The sequence below is a fragment of the Eleutherodactylus coqui genome, chromosome 7 (genome assembly GCF_035609145.1).
Source record: "Eleutherodactylus coqui strain aEleCoq1 chromosome 7, aEleCoq1.hap1, whole genome shotgun sequence".
NCBI lineage: Eukaryota > Metazoa > Chordata > Amphibia > Anura > Eleutherodactylidae > Eleutherodactylus > Eleutherodactylus coqui.
In genome coordinates this window covers 112,205,426-112,226,383 of record NC_089843.1, presented here as the reverse complement: position 1 = coordinate 112,226,383, position 20,958 = coordinate 112,205,426, and the positions used below count along the sequence as shown (strand labels likewise).

General features: G+C 47.0%; 1 protein-coding gene across 4 annotated transcripts in view; it reads left to right on the top strand.

Moving 5' to 3' along the window:
- Positions 1-20,958, top strand: part of CLCN3 (chloride voltage-gated channel 3) — a 61,703-nt gene that overhangs the window by 5,919 nt on the left and 34,826 nt on the right. For 2 of the 4 annotated variants that reach the window (XM_066573539.1, XM_066573537.1), the window contains exon 2: positions 4,282-4,451. In XM_066573539.1, coding sequence (XP_066429636.1) covers positions 4,298-4,451 — 154 coding nt within the window. In that variant the 5' untranslated portion in view covers positions 4,282-4,297. Of the gene's footprint in view, positions 1-4,281; positions 4,452-13,810; positions 13,986-20,958 lie in introns of those variants that run through there. The other 2 variants (XM_066573540.1, XM_066573538.1) reach the window with 1 other exon arrangement.

Here is a 20,958-nt window from a genome sequence, read left to right as displayed (position 1 = left end):
ACGGGGCGGAGCTACACGGAGCCGCTCTCTGGCACGAGCGGCTCCATAGAAGACTGCTGAAGACCCGGACTGCGCAAGCGCGGCTAATTTGGCCATCGGAGGCCAAAAATTAGTCGGCACCATGGAGACGAGGACGCTAGCAACGGAGCAGGTAAGTAAAAAACTTTTTATAACTTCTGTATGGCTCATAATTAATGCACAATGTATATTACAAAGTGCATTATTATGGCCATACAGAAGTGTATAGACCCACTTGCTGCCTCGGGACAACCCCTTTAATGTGTGAAACTAACCTTAATGTGTACTTTGATGCAGAATTAAAGCGACCCTCTGGTCCTGGAGAAACAAAGATGGCCGCACCGCTTTTCTGACAACCTGATGCATACTCTACATAGTATGCATCATTAGGGTTCAGACGACAGTGTGCTGGTGCGCACAAAACCGGCGTGCCCGCGTACGTGCACAAACACTCGTGAATGCAGGTCCGTGCAGCATTGCTTTCAATTGGGTCGCGGCTACTTCTGAAAGCAATGGTCTGCTGGCAACCCCTGCAGTGATTTTCAGGGAAGGGCTTTGAATATAAGCCCTTCCCTGAAAATCATCCCTAGCTGGTGTGAAAAATAAAAAAAATATATATATACTCACCTCTCCGCCGCTGCCGGGGCTCAGGTGCGTCTAGCTGCTTGAGTCCCATCACTGTAATGAAGTTCTTTCAGCAGGCGGGGATTTTGCAGAGATCCAGCGGGGAGGAGAAGACAGGTGAGCCTGCACGGGGAATGGAGAGCAGAGGGAGTTTAGCAGCCACGCTGCTAAACTCCCTCCCACCTGCGGCCACTGCCATGGGCTCCCATAGGAGCCCATGCAGTGGCTGACATATTTCGGCCCAAAAGTCGGCCCAGGACTATTTTCCATTTGTTCTCGCAGTTATCAGCTGTGTCCCGCTCCGAGAAACAGCAGGAGCGCTGACAGTTTTTTTGTTCTTGGAGTCCCAGCGGGATACCAGCTGAAAGAATGATATCAGTGTAGCCTGCTGAGTAAATCAGTGTGCTTTGCTGACGAGCCATCGGTGATTTCTAGCTTGCTAGAAATCACCAATGAACAAACGGTGCACAATGGCAGCACATTAAGACGGCTTTTGAGTGAATTTTGAGCAATAATCATTGTGTCTAAATGGGCCTTTAATCACTAAAGCCCTCCATAGTAAATACTCTAGTATAATGGCTCTATTGACTCACGTTTAATTTCTCACAAATGTCATCAGGGACCTCAATTGACCGCTTCACAGGAAAATAGCAGAAAAAAATATTTTTTTTGTCATCTAAAAAATAGACAATGTGTGTATTAGATCTTGAATAAAGCTGGATATCGCCCCTATGATAAGGGGTAAGTAAAGCCCTAGTTATCTGCCTGCCTAACCAAAGTTCATTAACCCCACTCCCCCGGTCAGGTAGACAAATAATAAATGAATATACAGAAAGAGGTAAAGCCACTAGCCCTGATGGCGGACTAGTAGCATCTGATTAGTCTCCTCGAAAGTCCAGTCTTAGGCTGGATTCACACGAACATATATCGGCTTGGTTTTTATGCCGAGCCGATATACGTCGTCCTCATCTGCAGGGAGGGGGGAGGCTGGAAGAGCCCAGGAGGAGGAACTGAGCTCCCGCCCCCTCTCTGCCTCCTCTCCGCCCCTCTGCACTATTTCAATGGGCAGAGGCGGGATGGGGGCAGGGCTAATTCCCAGAACTTGGCCCCGCCCCGCATCTCCACCCCTTCCTGCACACGAGGACGACGTATATCGGCTCGGCGTGAAAACCGAGCCGATATACGTTCGTGTGAATCCAGCCTTAGAGTGACTACCCACTACAGTTCTTTTTCACTGCCAAATTTGCAGCTTTTTTTTCTCCAGGTGTCTATGGGACTTGTTAATGTTAAAATCGCATCATGCAAAATCGCGATTTCGTGGTAAATTGCGATTTTGCCGCAAGGTGTTTTTAACATTAGAAAGTCCCATAGACACCTGGAAAAAAAAAACGCAGCAAATTCGCAAATGCTAGTCGGTGGTCACCCTTAAATAGTCATATTTGTACCCTCCCAGCAAGGAGCACCCAATCAAATTTAGCGGGTGTCATTAACTCTACCTATAGCAACCATAGGTTGCCATGGTGATCCATTATACGACCTGACAACAAACAACACCTACCAGATCGCCATTAATACAGCAATCAAAGGGTTAATCACAATCCTGTTGTGGTGCAAATAAATAGTTATTCCAAAATAGAATACACTGCCGGTTAATGATTTCAATAGGAGTGAGACCCTCTGATGCTTCTCCCTCTGAACCCGATGGCGACATCCAGCTCTGCTGCACTAACAGCGGGCCAGATGATCAGCTGACCTGTTTTAAGGATAGGTGGCGGGGGGGGGGGGGGGGAGGGGGAGGGGGGGGGAGTGAAGAGAGCAAGATCTCTCTTACTCTCTCCCGCCGCCCCCCGAGCCTGCTCGGACGAGAATGCAGTTACTCGAGAAGAGTGATGCTTGCTCGAGTAACTGCATTATCCGAGCGTGCTCGCTCATCTCTAGTCATCAATAGATAAAAGTGAGAAACCCCCTTTAAGGCCAGGCTCACACGAACATATGGTAAAACGCAGCATTTTACCAGGGTGTAGAATAGCATATTGTCAGCGTATCTCATGCACAAGCTTCCTGGTTACTTCTGTTTTTTTTTTTTTACTTTCCTTCTATTGTATTTTAGCAATGTTATGTAAAAAGCAATGTAATTGCATATGTACAGCATTTTTGTATGCACCCATAAAGAACTCTAGGGCTCTATTGCACTTAATACGCTGTAAAATAGAACATGCTGCGTTCTTTTTTATGTGTATTACATCTATTGCATATACGCAAGTGTGAGCCGAACAGTGAAAATCAATGTATTTGAATTGCTCTGATTTTAAAGACGGCCCGTCATATCCTCTAATCGTTGGGGTTGGCTGCATAGCTTTACAGCCATGTCCCTGCTGACCCCACTGTACACCCTTTCCCCACACTGGCTCCTGTTGAGAACAGAACCCGGCACTAGTCTAAAGTCAACTGGTGGTCAACCCAACCAGTCAATCACATCTCAGACGGAGTGGTCGACAGTGCTTATCTAACAGAATACCACTGCTGGGCTCGGTACATAATGGGAGGGGGTGTACATAACTAAATGTGTTGGAGTCAGTGAGGACACGGGCTACAAAACGCATGTATGTGAAGCCCATGGTTTCCGATGGGTTCTTTCGGGCTACAAAACATCTCTCATCTGAAAGAACCTGTTGGAAACCATGGGCTTCACATACATGCGTTTTGTAGCCCGTGTGACAGAGGCCTTAAAGGGGTTGTCCCGCGCCGAAACGGGGGTTTTTTTTTTCAATCCCCCCCGTTCGGCGCGAGACAACCCCGATGCAGGGACTTAAAAAAAAAACAGCACAGCGCTTACCTGAATCCCCGCGCTCCGGTGACTTCTATACTTACCGGTGAAGATGGCCGCCGGCATCTTCTCCCTCCGTGGACTGCAGCTCTTCTGTGCGGTCCATTGCCGATTCCAGCCTCCTGATTGGCTGGAATCGGCACGTGATGGGGCGGAGCTACACGGAGCTACACCGAGCCCCATTGAGAAGAGAAGAAGACCCGGACTGCGCAAGCGCGGCTAATTTGGCCATTAGAGGGCGAAAATTAGTCGGCTCCATGGGAATGAGGACGCTAGCAACGGAGCAGGTAAGTGAATAACTTCTTATAACTTCTGTATGGCTCATAATTAATGCACAATGTATATTACAAAGTGCATTAATATGGCCATACAGAAGTGTATAGACTCACTTGCTGCCGCGGGACAACCCCTTTAAGCTATGCCCCGTTGGTCAGAGGATGCGGTGGCTCCTGAAGTCATTCAGCTTGCACCAGGCTAACATCATTTGGATTGCTCTTTTTGAAGAGGAAAACATAGATGCCACAGGGGATTATAGGAAAATGATGACATTGAGGTATGTTCTAAACACAGGCCATACCTATCAGCCTGAAGTGCATAACCCTCAGCTACCTTCCGTCTTGTTGGGTCAGATGTGAACTGTAGTAAAGCTGTGATTGTACCGCCTATTGTTTTTAAGTCCTATTGTAACCCTGCTCCCGATTCCAGAAGCACCCTCTATCATACCCCAGCATTACAATTCATGGCAGGTGTAAATCTTTTAGAAGCGTTACATTGTCTGTCATTACTGTAAGTTCCTTTCTGCATTCACACAGGTTGTAAAGCAGCTAAATGGAGTCTGAACAGTTGTTCCAGAGAAGTTACTACCGCAACAGCTACAACAGTATTACCAGCGCAAGCAGCGACGAGGAGCTCCTTGATGGAGCTGGAGGAATGATGGACTTCCATACCTTGGAAGATGATCACTTGTTGGACGCATCTTTGGGTGAGTCTTACTATTTAAAGGAAGAGGAGATGACAGTAGGATGAATGCTTTATTGTCTGCTTTTGCCTACCGACTGTAAATAATGATCACTGAAGGACCTGACAAATCATTGCTACTCCCCATAATGTAGTGCCAGTCACTAGTGCCTGTATGAATGAGCCACCTGCTGCACTGCTCTTACCACATGCTAAAGCAAATGATCAACATGTTATGTTGATAGATTGTTGTAGAAGCTCCAACAATCAAGAAGGGATCATAGTGAGTCCCAGACCTCATTTATTCTTGTGTATTTTGCAGCACTATTCTTAGAGAGCAACTGCATTTTTTTCTTTTAAATGTACAGAATAGGCGATTCTACGCATTTTTGCACTAGGTTTTATTAACCTATTCTGTACATCTTTCATAGAAAAGTGAGTCTGAGAAATCAGTCTTCAGCTAGCTACTGTAACTGCATAACTGAAGAGGGCACTCCAGCTGTGCCAGTTCTCTCTAGTGCAGGCACAGCTGGTCCATTTAGGAGTGCATTAATGTCCGCTTTATATTTTGATTTCTCAGCCTCGTCTTCACCTAGCTGCATAACTGAGTAGGGGTTTTGTACAAAGTATGTACAGAATAGGCTAATAAAACCTACTGCAAATGTGCTTAGAATCGCCTGTTCTGTACATTTAAAGAGTAACTGCACTTTTCACAAACTTTTGAAATGTCAAAAGTTTTGATAAGTGGGGGTCCTGCTTATTGTAAGAGTGAGGGGTCTGCAGCATTCACCCGAGCACTGTGCCCCTTTGGCTGTCTTCACTGCTTTTTGGCTCCTCTTGGAGAACCAAAATATGCAAGTGTGAATGGCCCTATGGTGGTTATAGAGGAAAAGAACATCCACAGACATGTAAAGAAAATTTCCACCCAAAACAATAGTCAGGCATTAGTAAACTGGCAGCTAGAGTAGTAGTTTATTGCTATCTGTTGATGTTTAAAGGCTGGTTTAGATACAACGATTATCGCTCAAAAAATCTTTTAAGCGATTTTCGAGTGATAATTGTTGTGTTCTTTAATAGCGCAAGGTGATCGCTCAAACATTGAGTGATCACCCTGCGCTCCAAGCAGAGGATGCAGAAGACAAGCAGGGTGTCCCCGCTTGTCTTCTGCATTCAGCTGTTCCCTGCTCGCAGCGCCTGGCTGTTATACAGCCGAGCGCTCCAAGTGGGGTATGGAGAACAGAGCTGGACCGCTCTCTTCTTCATACACAGCCTGTCATCAGGGAGCGGGATACAGCTGAAACAATAGTATCAGCTGTATCCCGCTGTGAATTGCTAATAACTGATCAGTGCAGTTAGACACAACGATTATTGCTCAAAAGATGGCTCTGAGCGATTTTTGAGCGAAAATCGTTGTATCTGAAAGGGCCTTTAGGGTGAATTCACACGAACATATATCGGCTCGGTTTTCACACCGAGCCGATATACATTGTGCTCGTGTGCAGGGGGGGGGGGGAGGATGGAAGAGCCAGAAGCAGGAACTGAGCTCCCGCCCCCTCTCCGCTCCTCTGCACTATTTGCAATTGGGAGAGGCGGGATGGGGCGGGGCTAATTCGTGGCACTTAGCCCCGCCCCATCCCGCCTCTCCCCATTGCAAATAGTGCAGAAGGGCGGAGAGGGGGTGGAGAGGAGGCAGAGAGGAGGCGGGAGCTCAGTTCCTGCTCCTGGCTCTTCCATCCCCCCCCCCCCCCTTGCACACGAGGAAAACGTATATCGGCTCGGCGTGAAAACGGAGCCGATATGCGTTCGTGTGAACGCAACCTTACTCCTAGAGGAACATAAATGTTTAAATGCAACATGCTTAGATACTCATTACATTATCTGTGGATCACATAGAAATTCGCAGGATGTGCTACCATTTAAAGGCCCGTGTCACGGAACTGTCACTCCAGGTTTGCTGCGGGTCCCGTGGGAAAGCAGATTTTCAAAAGAAGAACTCCATTGCGCATGTGTGGGCGGCGTGCCAGCTGGCGGGCCCGGCCACATGCATGGAGGAGACGTTGGACGACCCGCACGCGTCCAGAATGTCCTCATGCCACGAGCAGGGTGGGATACCGCAGCAGGGCTCCCGCCCATGGAACCCGACCTGCCCGTGGACATGAGGTCTTAGTTATGGATGTATTTGTGCTGCACATTTTGCAGGAAACATGCAGTGACTAGAGCTTATTGATGTACGATGGGTTGGTTCACATGAGCGTACTTTATGCATGTGTTTCGTTTGCACAAAAAAAATGCAGCATTTTTTATTTTTGTGCATATTGCACACTAGTACAGGGCATATTAAACCTCATTGCCCATTGAAATCAATGAGAGCATGCTTGTGTTTTTTTTTTTTTTTTGCATGCTCAAATGTGCAGTGCATGCAAACGCATAACATACGCACTCGCACGTCGCCTGTGTGAAGCTGGCCTTAGCAGAACTGCATCAAATGTGCAGCATTTTACAGCACCAGCGGTGTGGATGACAGTTCTCATTCACAGACTGTGGGGTTATTTCGCACGTGCAAATATGTACGACATTTGTGCGCAAAAAACACAGTAAAACACAGAAAGGCGATTGCAAAAAGGCAACGCCCGTTGCGCAAATGTGCTTACATCCGCTTGAAGCAGAAACTTGTCTGGCTTTCCATGGGTGTGTTTGCGTGCGCAATATACTAAGAATAGAAGCAATTGCTTTCAATGGTTAAATTCACATTTCTGTATTTTGTGCACGCATTGCAGTTGCGGAAAAAAATGGACAATGGTCTATTTTTCTGCGTATTTGTGCACAAAAGGTTCACCCCAGAAGTCAATGGAGTTGCGCAAATGTGTGCACAATATGCAAGAAGATGCATAGAACACTTCAGATAGAACTAATTAGCCATTGCTTTTTAAACAATTTCTTTTTTATTTAAATACAACGTAAACCGCAGGGAAGGTGACCCCCCCCCCGAGGAGACGGTCAACATAAGTGGACCTGCAGGTCCCTGTGGCTTACATACAGCACTAGAGTAGCAAAAGGAAGAGAAAACCCCTAGTGTCCTGCTGAAATATGATTAATAGAGATGAGCGAACGTACTCGGTAAGGCTGATTTCGCAATCGAGCACCGCGATTTTTGAGTACTTCACTACTCGGGTGAAAAGATTCGGGGGTCGCCGGGGGGCGTGGCGTGGCGTGGTGGAGCAGGGGGTAGCAGCGCGGAACAGGGGGGAGCTCTCTCTCTCCCCCCCCACTCCCCTCTGCAACCCCCCGCTCACCCACAGCGCCCCCGAGTACTTTTCACCCGAGTAGTGAAGTACTCGAAAATCGCGGTGCTCGATTGCGAAATCGCCCTTACCGAGTACGTTCGCTCATCTCTAATGATTAACATTCCACAAATAAAGATCCATTCTGTCTCCAGAGCTAGAACAGCCCAAAGCAATTCAAATGTAACAGCTGAGGGGGAGGTGGGAGATGGGGAAAGGGGAGTGAGGGGAAAACTGCGAGGGGTCCATTACTGGAATGCACATTGTTAGAAGAGGCATGCATTGTACGTGTACTTATTAATTAGTTATAGTGAAGACAAATGGGATTTACACTAACTAATTAGCCATTTCAATTGGTGTGTTTGTTAGCCGCTCACAAATGAACACCCCCTGCGGTGGAAAAAGTACAGTAAAATGCGCCAATGCTAGTGCAATGTAATTGTGTAAGGGCAACGTTGATTATGCTGCCTTAGAGAAAAATTGACTTTTTTTGCGCCTAATATGCAGCTAAATAGAATGTGCTGCATTTTTTTTTGCGCTTGTGTATTACGCAATTCCTACTCGCAAATGTGAATGGAACTGTATATGGTAATGTATTTGATTGTCTGCGAATTACCGTGTATCACACACATAATACACAGTAATCATACGCTCGTAAGACTGTTATATTAGAGTGTTCCTGCTTTCTTTCACCAGAAGGGGGCAGCTTTACCTCAGTTATACAGGAGTTACTCATGCAGGGTTCATCCAATCATGGAATACCCGGAAATGTCATGGAATTTTCTGATTTGTCATGGATTTTTGTTTTTTGTCATGAAATTTTTTTCTGCATAATAATAATAATTCTTGTGTGTTTTAGTTCTGTTTGTCCCAAACAATTTCTTTATTCCATTACGATCTAGTATTGTGTTTAAGGGGCACGGGTGTGATTTCACGAATCACGCCGGCCAAAGCTTTCCATAGCATTGCTATGGAAAGCGCCGGCCCTGTGTCCATGAGCGGAGAATCATTGCGATTCTCCGCTCGCGGCAGGTAATTCGCAGCATGCTGCGAATTGCCCCAATTCTCCGCAGTCAGCCTATCAGATTAGGCTGACCAGCGGAGATTTGAGTGCGGCTCCCGCGGTGGCGATCTGCCGCGGGACTTCGCAACGCCCGTGGACAGGGGGCCTAATGCTATAGGCCAAAGGAGTAAAGGAATTGTTTTAGATAAACAGAACTAAAAACACACAAGAATCTCAATACTTAGTCTTAAAAATACAAAAAATATTTCAGATTTTGAAGTGCATTGAAGTTTTTGTTCTCAACTAGCCTCTCACGGTTGGGGATTTATTATATATGAAATATATAATATATATATAATTTGTACTGGAAATAGCTTGACTAGCAGGGTGTTTTTTTTTTTTTATTTTTGTATATAAAAAAACAATAAGGCTGCAAGAAACTTCACACTTGCGAGAAAATCGCACATTTTATGAGCGATGCGAGAGTGAGTGAAAGCGCTGAATTATGAAACTAATGATTTTCAATGGTTTCTTTCACATTTGTGATGTTTTCACTCATGATGTTGCATGAAAAAAAATCACAGCATGCTCTATCTTTCTGTATTTTGTGTTTTAAAAAAAAATCTCCTATGTTTCCTTATGAAGCCTCTTTTTTATTGCATCACAAAGCAGGAACTTGCGATTTTCGTGCGATGCCTTTTTATCATTAGAAAGTTCTATTGACTTTCGCGCTAAACAATTGCAGCAAAATCACTCGAGAAAAATCGCAAGTGGCAGCCATGTTTTTGCGAGAAAAAGCAGTTCTGACGCTCAAAAATCGCGGGGGAAATTGTGATCGCCAGTGTGAAGGAGCCCTAAAGCTTTGATTGCGTGTATTTTTAGTTCCGCGAGTGTCATTGAAAATCAAGATTTTCTCATGGAAATGTCATGGAAAAAAATTTTGGAAAACCTGTATGAGCCCTGTTATGTTTCACTATGCCATTCCTTAGTAAGTTGTAGAAGTGCAGCTTGTAGAGGATCAGGAACGCCATCTTTTCTCCTTAGCGACAGCACCTAGAAGGTGAGTGAGGGGACTTAAGGCCATCCATGCTCCTCTTATGCAAATAAGGGAGATGGAACAATACCTCTGCAGCACCACCTATTGGAAGGCAGCATTCCTGCAAGTCAATGGTAGACTCTTCATACAAGCCTTGTAACAATGTCTGGGAATTGAAGTGTGCAGTAAGAGTCTGGCTTGGCTAGCGAGAGGCCTGTGATGTGGGTCAGAAGTGCTATCTTTCTCCCTTCTACCCTAAGGGAGAGCACCTAGAAGGTGAGTGAGTGAGGAGACTTAACACCCCGAAACAACTGTCTTTATAGCTTTTAATTTCCAGTCATTGTTGACCCATGTCACAGACCTCTCATCAGCAAAAAAAAACACACAAGCATGATTTCAATGGGTAATCAAGTTACCTTTGTTTAGTATGTGTTATGTTTGTGCGCAATACACAACAAAAAAATACGTGTATTTTTTGTGCGAACGAAATGCATGCACAAAATACGCTCATGCACATAAACCCATTGAAATCAATGGGTTTGTATTGACTGCGTATTGTGAACGCAAATTCTGTGTGCGTAGTACGCTGCACAAATGTGTTTGTATGAATAAGCCCTAGCAGTCCTCTTAACACTGCAAGATTTAACCCTGATGATAAGCATTGATCAGTGAGATAGGAGCTCGTCTACTAGGCCTTCACACAGGCCAATTATGTATGTATGTATGCTCATTTATACCCCATGCAGTTGCATTGATATTGGCAGCACCCCCCACCCCCACCCCCCCATTCACATAGGGAAGATGTACTGCAGACAACCATGAATTTTTTAATATTTAAACTTGGTTATGGCTCTGTTAGGGAACCTGACAGGAAGACGGGTGATGCACTTGCCCGCTCCTGCAATGCAGCAGTGTCCCCATCTGAAGATCTCCCGCCGCTTGAAAATCTGACTCTTTGCATAGTCCTGTGTACGAACTCTCTCATAGACTAGTATAGAAGAACGCTTGTATGGTCAGATTTTCGTGCCGCACGTCCACTTCAGCGAGTCACAGTGTTGGGTCCTGGGAGTGGTGCCATGGGGAAGTAGAAAGTTCCCTCTTAAAGGGGTTTTTCTATAAACATAAATGCCTTTAATAAAACTGCTATCTGCAAACTAAACCTCTCTAATGTCCACCTTCTACAAACACTGCTCCATTCTTCAGCTGTGTGATCACCATCACTTCACGTGTCTACAGCAGGAAGTAGACTAGACTGTCCATCAGTTTTCAGCGTCCTGCTTCAGAGGTGGACTATGTGCGTTTGATCCCTCATCTCAGCAGAAAGTGTGGCTGCACAGGCCCAGCTTATTACTTTATCATACACTGTGCCAAGTAAGAGGGTGCCCGTGTCTTCTGAGGCTTTCCATCTCTGTGGAAACAAGTATAAAATAAGTGGCGCTCAGACTCCACTGTTACTTCAGGCTCCTTATTACAGTCTTCTATGGGCTCCATTGAATTGTATGGGCATGGCTTGATGCCTGCAAGAAAAATCATTCCCCCCTTCCCTGTACATGTGGGTTCTCGCCCCCGCTCCCCAGTAATTGGATGAGCATCTAATCAGTATTCACATGCAGCCGATTCGGTGCTGATATTCTGCTGTGGAAAATCTACACCAAAACCCTCGTCAAGCGCCACATCATACGGTGCAGATTCTGCCGTGGACGCGTGGCTCCCTTCCAGCGAAAGGGTGAAATCTGCTGCGGATCAGCGTCAGAATCTGCAACACTGAAATCCACCATGTGTGAACATACACATATATATATATATATATATATATATATATATATATAATTACACATTACAAACGTGTATAAACTAATCTATTTACGTGTGTATATCTGAATTAGGGCTCCTGCACACTGACATGAGCGATATCTGGATGTGATTGACGCCCCGGTATCGCTCTCACAATCCTTCTGAAGCCCTGGATGAGAGGTGTTTCCGCAGGGAAACGGCCTCCCATCCCAGCATGGCTGAAGGAATCTCCTGCTGTGGCTTCCAGAGCTGGCCCCATTAAAATCAATGGAACACAATCGCTAAAGGAATCCTCTGCAGTGGCAGAGGACTCCCCGCGGCAAGGATTTTCGCTGGGGGGGCTTGAATTAAGCCCTACTTCAAAAATAATCCCTACGTTTAGAAAATAAATAAATAATACATCACCTTAGAAGCACTGTTATCTCCAGCGTGTCTTCTAGCAGGTCCCCGGCACTCTTCTTCAGCTTCTCTATTGGCCGGGGATTGAAAAATCCCCGCCTCTTGAAAGCGCTGCCTCTAATTGGCTAAGCGCTGTGACCAATCAGAGACAGCGCTCAGCTGTCATTCAATGCATGGCTGCATCTCAAACGTTAAAACATCGCACATGTGAATGGAGCCATTGGCTTCATAATTCTGCAATTTCTCGCAGCGCTGGGAAATTGTGCAATTTGGCGTGAAGGCCCCCTTAGGGTGTGTTCGCACGTACTATAGAGGATTTGGTGCAGATTTGTTCGGTGGGAAGAGCCAGGGAGTATGCAGAGAAGTAAAGAAGGGACACGTTGTAAGGACTGATGACAGCAGGGCACGGAGGCTGCAGTGGGGCATTGTGGGAGCTTCTGATGTCAAAGCAGCCACAAAGACCCCCCCCATCCTTTCACCAGAGGACCAGGAAGCAGTGAAATCATGGGGATACTAAAGGTGGACAAAAATAAGGCTATTTACAAGATTGTGCGCTAATTAGTATTACGGTGTATAGTAAATGTGGTTCCAATACTGATTTAGCAATTGTTGTTAGCGGAAACCATCTTTACGGAAACCTAGAAAGTTTGCATGGGAGCCATTACCTTCTAAATAAAGGGCAAGTATCCTGGGGCATGGCATTCTCTGCCATCCCTAGAAGTGGCCCTGTCTATGTGGTGCCCTGTACTGCCAGACAGCCACTCAGTGTGGGATCTAGGACAGGAATCCATGAAGGCACCATAGAGAAGAGGTTAAAGTTGGGCCCCATCTGGTACTGGTTGACTTGGACATCACACAGCTAATCACCTCGGGCAGCAGGAATTGGTGCTTCTTTCCAAAATCCTGTGGTTTGTCTTAGTGGAATCTGTGCATGGGCTCCCAGCACCCTTTCGGATCCCTTATCATTTTAAAGGCCGTGACAGCCCTGTGTGACCTCCGCACCCACACTCTGTATTAGTGTAATATGTCTCCACCGGAAGGATGGGTTGGCCAGCCTCACCTACAGGTAACACCCAATTGGCAGAGACATACTACACTAGTACCGTTCAGTACTAGTAGGCAGCTCCCAGCTCCGACATGACTACAGCTAGGAAGCTCCCTCCAGACACTCTTCTCGACTGGTGTTGGACTGGAGGGCTGCCGGTCGGGATAAGGAGGAGGGCTGGGGGCCACCTACTACCGGTAGTACTAGTGTAGTATGTCTCCGCCTGTCTGGAGCTTTTGCCAGCTTTGGGTGTTACCTGTAGGTGAGAACGGCCAACCCATACTTCCGCTGGAGACATATTACACTCATGCCCCCACCCTCTTGGTTCCCTGTCCAGGTAAAAGGGTGTATGTTCACATACCAGTTTTATAGCAGAAAAATGTTACATGTAAATCTAAGATTATGTAACCACCGTGGCAGCAAATTTATGAAACCAGTATCAGCCAATTACAGCAGAAAGCCAACTGAAATCTGCACTATGATTGGGTTCTACAGGCAACTAAAACGATTTCTTGTTCTCCACGGTTAGAAAAACATGGCTGCTTTTATCCAAACACAGCGCCATCCTTGTCCATAGGGTTGCGTGTGGTATTGCAGCTCAGCTCCATTGAAGTGAATAGGAGCTGACCTGCAATACCAGACACAACCCACGGACAAGGGTGGCGCTGTTTGGAAGAAAGCAGCCGTGGTCTTAACCCTAAACAATCCCTTTAAACAGTTCCCTAACCCTCCGCCGTGTAGCAGCGCCATCTGCAGGCCGTGCAGAGCAGGATGAGCCCTGCTGGCCGCTGCCGCCGCGCACCCCCTGCCGAGCTGTGATCACGTGGTGACGTCAGTGCAGGGAGGAGGCGGCGCCCAGAACATGGCAGCTCCCGGGCTCTGAGCCGCTCTCACTGCTCCGCTCTCAGTCCGAGCCGCCATGGACACCCCGGCCGACCCGTACCTTCCTTATGACGGAGGAGGAGGAGACAGTATTCCTCTACGGGAGCTCCATAAAAGAGGTATGGCGGACTACGTGCTTGCTCACGCTACAATCTGTGTGGTGTAACGTCCAGCAGCCGGTATGTGATACGTGCGGCCCGTATCCGCACTGTCCGTGGTATTATCAGGCGTATACCGGTGCACCTACGGCGTTATGTGCTGTGGAGGACGTGCAGTCAGTGAGCAGAGATTATAGCATGACGGAGCGGCGTTACGGCGTGTGACCGGCAGGAGAACTAGTCGCGTCATCGCCATGGCGGCAGGATTAGTACATAGCGCCATCACATATGTACGGGGACTGCTAACCGCTGATTGGAGGATGCGGGCTCCCTACGCGGCAGGCAGCCAATCACAGGTCGTGGTACTCTCCATAGATGTATGTAAGGAGCAGCGCCTACAGCTGGGAGCCGCTTCTGTCATGTTGGGAACCATACGTGGTTTGTGTAGGAAGGCGGCCGCCACTAGGGCTTGTATGGCAGGGAAGCATCAGGTATAGACATGTGACCTGTGCATCCCTGTGAACATACTGAACTAGTAGCCAATCAGTGTGACTGGCTGAGCCCACCCCCCACTGTGGATCCAGAGGCTCTCTTCTCTATGTGGAATACAGGCCGAAATCTCACAGAATTTCCAAGTAATTCCGCTGTGGACATTCCACCAGATTTCCATCGTGTGGGAACCCAGCCTAAAGAGGAAGAACGGTGTTCTCGTCATGTGACCTCTAGATGCGTTCTATATAAATAGAACACACAGGTTGGCTATTTCACATATACTACATACTCCGGGTAAACCAGCATGGAGGTCCCTTTACACGTCACCCCACTGGTTTTCTTTTGTATACGCAGGTGGAATTTTTCAGAAGCCTCTGCAGACTTTCCTTTTCTGTTTGGCGCATCTAATTAAAAACCACATTCCAATGAAGCTTATTATACAGAGCGAGCCGTGGAAAATTAGCCCGGCAGCCACTCTTGTGCAAGCTGTCTAAAAGAACAGAATGCTAGCGTTAGAAGAGCCTCATGGGGCAGTAGTCCTGCATGTGCACTGCTGGAGACGGCCGAGATCTAGTGCTCAGTGACTCTCATGCTGCTGCATGCTCTGCAGAGCCACTGTGATCGCAGCATTTGTTGTGACAGCTGACGTCACCAGAAGTACCCTGAGTTTACAGCCTCTGATTGGCTGCAGCAGTCACCTGACGCCCTGTGCTGTCAGCTGTCACAACAGTCGCAGGTGCCACAGAGGGGCTCCAGCGCTGACGGAGGGGTCAGAGTGTTGTTTTACTACATTCAGCCCTATGGAAGGGATATTGTCAAGTAATCAGACAATCCACCTTAGAAAGTGTTTAATTTTTAGTAAATTAAAACAAAAAATAAAGGTTTATGCCCAGTTTGATAAAATTCCACGTTATTTATCCTGCACAGAAAGCCGCATACAAGGCCAGAATTGCTGTTTTTTTGGTCACCCCATCTCCAAGAAAATAATTGAATAAAAAGTGATCAAAAAGTCACATGTACCCCAAAATGGTGCCAATAGGAACTACAGCTCTCCCTGAAAGCAGACCCGCCAAAATGACTGCTCCCCCCCCTCTGTGCCCATCTCTATGTAAAGGGGTTATCCAGTTATAAACTATGTGCACAGCAGAAAGTCCACCTCAAAATCTGCACGGTTTGGTGCAGAATTCCCCCTCATTAGAAGGGTTGGGTCCTGCAGCGTGTCCGCTGCTAAAATTGACATGCTGTGGATTTAAATGCCAGGCGGGTTATTTCGGCAGCATGTGGACAAGATGTTTAAAAGCTCGTCCGCTTTGCTGCTACTGTAAATTCTGCGGCAAATCTGCCCCGTGCGAACATAGCGTAACAAAGGGGGACGTGAGCTGTACTATCACAGGGCTGATAAGCCCTTAGTGACCACCTCTGTACAGCAGTCACAGAGGGGCCTTATTCCCATAAGGTCAGGAGCAATGGGATATGGTTTAGGGGATTACATTTACCTCCATCCCTCGGAGGCCCCACACAAGATCTTCGTGTCATGTAGCTGCCTACGCCACTCGTGGGCCACAGATACCACAGTCTAATGTTATTTGGCTCACTCCCTAGTGAGATATGGCAGTCTGACCAGGGATGCCCTTTTAGGGGGATCCCTTAATGCGGCATGACAGAAATGCTTTTCTTGGGAATGGCCAAGGTTCTCTTCTGCTTGTATATATTCTAATCTCCTGAGAGAGTAACACGGACTGGAATGTGCAAATCCTATAATCTGTACAACCCGACTCCCAGGGAAGTGGGTGACGCCTCAAAGGTGTGTTTGGAAATCAGGAACAGCGAAAGCTTTTCAGACCTCCTTCCAGCCAACCATCATATCATTAAGGAGAAGGCAGCATTAGAGGTATCACGAAATAGGGAATGTGGCAAGATAGACCGTGTTCACATCATGCTTTGAGCCCATATCAGTGGGGTCTTCTGACATTTACCTCTGATGGAGGGCTGCAGCATATGCCACAAAGATACATACCTGAGGTGTATACCAGGGAATACTACTGCTGTATACAGAGCTTAATGGTGCCGTCAGGGTCCATAGGGATGTGGGATTAAAGGCCAGCTGATAACTGAATTAATTGGGAAGGGGGGGGGGGGGGGATAGGCTGAACTGGATGGACATGTCTTTTTTCGGCCTTACATACTATGTTACCGTGTCATGGGGTAAACCGGGAGACCATTTTAGTATATAGTGACTTAATAGGTAAAATTGTATCAGCTAATATTGGGTAAACTAACTCTGCCTTTGTCCCTTGAAATGTCCAATGTATATAAGGCCATACTAGATACAGTTGTACATTTTGCCATCTTTTAAGCTCAGAGAAGATATCTCAAAATACAGGAGGACAATTTAGGTGGTGGATGGATGGTAATAATTCCCTGGATTCCAGTTATCTTATACAAGAGGTAGCTATGGATACCAAAGTAGTCATATATCTATTACGTATGCCTAGTGAGGACTGTCCATAAGGCTGCTCTCGCACGGCCGCCCGTAAAAACGCAGAGTTTTACAGCATTTTCGAATAGCGTTTTTTTTTGTTTTACTGCATTCGACTCTTTTCAAACACACCCCATTGTTGCAGTGGGGGGTGAGCACAAATTGCTGAAACGCACTAAAACAGAGCACACAGCGTTAGAAAATTACGGCTTTAGAAACGCTGCTCTCAAACGCTCATCTGAGGAGCCCCATTGAACCCTGTATAAATGGCCTGTGTGACAGCGGCCTAAGGCCGCCTCCACAAGACAGGGTTTGAATTCTGGAATCCGTAATAGTCTCCCACGCAGGACGATCCAAGGCATTCCGCACCAACTCAAATCAGTAGGGTACCCGCATGTCCGATCACTCGATCGGACAGCAGCTGCTGTTTTTTTTTAACCGCTTGTGGCAAAAAGAAACGCAGCGTGTTCTATCTTTGCGTGGATTTTGTGCGGATGGCTTCTATTAAAATCAGCGGAATTCGTTTGACCCGCAGCCCTTCCGCAAAGGACATTGCGAAAAGGCCATGGATTCCGCGCCATCGCTGGATAATAACGTGGGGAAAGCAGGACTTTAAAAAAAATCTGTACTGCGCATGTCTGACGACGAGCTGAACCATCTGCAGTACAGAAGAGAGGACAAAAAGACAGGTACGTGCGGACACTGGCCGGGCGCAGGGTCGGATTCCGGTGTGGATCTCGCATGCTGAATCCGACCCTGCCGTGTGCAGCCGGCCTCTGGGTTCCCTTTATACCCTCATCTGTTTAGGGTCCAGAGAAATCCATCACACCAACCTGTGTGAGCTACGGGCACCTTTACAGGTGCGGGTAACTGATGGCCACGAGCGCCAGCGCTCATTGGCTATGTGTTTACATGCCCCAATTGTCATCAGGCAGTTTGTATTACTGTTGGTGGCACAAAGGGGTCATTTGCTGTCGACCATTGATCATGGTTCACACTCGCATAAAAGATTGGGTGAACGCCGGAGAAACATTTCATGGCTGAGCAGTCATCGGCTCGTGTAGAAGGTCCTGTGGATGAACCCTACCAGTGTTTCTGAAAGTTACTACTTTTACTACTCGCCACTTCCTGTCTGACCCGTCGCACCGGTTTAGGCACTTTCACAGGATCTGTAAACCACAATATATTCAATTCATAAATGTTAGCCGCGGCTGTTCTTTCCTCTTACACTCCTCGGCACAACATCTAAGAGAAGATACTTCCTTTTTTTTTTTTAAATATTTTTTTGCAGTTACACAGGTTAATCAGAAGTGTAATCTATTTAGAACACCGATTATAGTTTACAGTACTGTTATTTTATTTATTTATTTTTTTGTGCTTTAATTGTGAAGTGGGAGTATATTTTGAGAGTTTTGTTTGATCCAATTAAAGGGGTTGTTTAATTTTTTTCTTAGGCTGGCTGCACACGGCCGTGACGGGCTCCGCCGCGGAACCCGTCACGGCGCCTTCCAGAGATCCCAATACTTACCTCCGGATCTGGAGTCTTCCGTCCCGCATGACGCTTCGGCGCGCATGCGCAATAGAGCGCGTGACGCGCCACACGACGCGGCTGGCATTGGGTGGGGAAGCGGTTTCACGCTATCTTCCGCTGTGTTACAGCGGAAGATAGCGTGACGGATGGCTTCCATTGACTGCAATGGAAGCCGTCCACGTGTACACCTGCGGCAGATAGAGCATGCCGCGGGTGAGGATGGGAGATTTCACGGTGCGGAATTCCGCGATGGAATTTCGCACCGTGAGCATTGAGCTATTAGGTTCAATAGAACCTAATAGCTGCGGGCAACGCGGCGGAAATCTGTCCGTGGGAAGGAGCCCTTAGGCCTAGCCTTAGGGTGCCTGCACAAGAACGGGTCGGATTCCACAAGCGGATTTCCGCTGTGGAAGTCCTGCGATTCATCGTGGAAATGAATTGCGAGTCTTTGCGGACGATCGCGGATGCAATGTTTTTTGGGGTTTTTTTGTGCAGATGTACGTGGATGCATATCGGCCGTGTGCAGAAAATATCACAAGCTGGTGATTACCTCAGAAAGTTGCCCAACCCCCTGGATAACACCTTCTATAATGCCCAGATGACATTCTCTTGCGTTTTGTGGTGGTGAGAGCTTAGAACTGCCTTCACAAAAGCAAACTGCTCTCTTGTCTTGGGAGAGCTGACCCAGCCCATATCCAATACCCGGCTACTGCGGTGGACAATGGTGTGTTCTCTGGAAAAAAAATCTCTCCTGCCCCGTCTCTTCCCAGCATTCCTGCTTCCTTTTATTCATTTTGTTATGCGGTCTCTTAGCAACCTGCAAACTCTCCGATAGACATCAATGGAGCCCGTCTACCCGCGCTAAAATAGAAATGCGTTTTTTTTTTTATTCCACTTGAAAGAAAAATTGCAATTCACGTCCACACGTCTGCTTAAATCTGCGGAAGTTATTGCCTTCTAATGAGCGAATATTACAGCGGATCATCCGCGCGGGTGCCGATCATGGACTTTGCAATTCAAATCCGTTCGTGTGCAGGCGGCCTTATGGTGTCGTGACATGGATTCCCATGATTCAGACGGGCTGCTGACTGTGGTCTTCACTCTGTGACTCAGTTGATTGCCCGTTCTTACAGACAGTGGACTGGCTGAACACGAACCTCCACTCTTGGGTCCTCCTCTTTCCTCTCATGCCGACCGCTATTTAGTGGCGAATGGTTTGCACACTGCATGCGCAATGCAAGTTTGAATGTAAAATCAAAGATTCGCTGACGATGCTTTTTTTCTGCTGGACAGTACGGATGGCAGAAGAAAGTATCCTGTAATTGTGGAATGTCTGTGACTTTTTGGATGGCTGGCAACCCTGCCGCTTTTTGTCCGTTCCGTGCCGTGGGCACTGGGGCTGCAGCCCTGGAAGGGAAAATGTGTAAATGCGCCAAGGTGGAACATGCTGCGATCATTATTTATTTTTTTCACGTGTGTATTTTGCAAGTCTCATGTGAGTGGCAACATGGGAATGTATGGGAGGTTGGCACTGTGTAATGCACAGTGACCATATGCTCGTGTAAGGCAGCCCTCAAGGGGCTTCTCGGGGTGTTATAGCAGCTTTTTAATAATGGATCTAATGCTGGTAAAATGGTAAAAGTAGCGGTAGTTACCGGTCATCAGATCCAACAATCTAGTGCTGCAGTCCTGCTGGTCTTTGTTGTGGAACAGCTACCACCTGACGGCTACAGCCAGTCGGAGGCCGCAGTGGTCAGGTACGGTTCTCTTGGGATTTCTGCTGAGATGTATTTGTGCCCTTCTTTTACACTACCCATCTGGTTGCCCGTCGATTTGGATATAAATGTCTAAATTAGCACTAATAACTAGAACAGGGGTCCTGAGCTCCCCAATTCTCCTCGCTGGATGACTGGGAGACTGAGTTTGAGTGGAGAAGTGCTAAAAGGCTATGTACACCTACCTGTGTTCTCTTTTAAATAGTATTTTTGGAAACGAAGACTTAATTTAATTGGTTTTCATTAAATATGTCTGATTGTTTGTTTGATTTTTATGTTTGTATTGGTTTTGAAGGCTGAGGACTGAAATTTTAGCAAATTCTGTCAGAGTAAACTGACAGCTCCTCCCCAACCCTGTCCTGAACATGCATTCACTACTATAACAGAGGGCTGTATGACCCTGCCGGGGGATGGTGGTGGAGGTCAAGAGAGCAGAACAGAGAAAGCTGCTATTACAGAGGGCAGTAGTTCCCTCTTATCAGCATTGAAGGGGAATGGACCAGAAGCTAATTAGAGGATGGAGAGATAGCTGTGTAGTGTTGAGTGGGTGTGGCTATGCTACTCAGCCTCTGAAAGAGGGGAGGGGGAGCTGAGCTTGTGTGCATTCATGAGTAACCAGCAGATCAGTGCTAGGAACACCCCCTAGCCAAAAATCTGAATGTAGGTGAACCTGTAAATGAAGTATGAGGCTTTCTAAACGCAAGACAAGGAAAATGC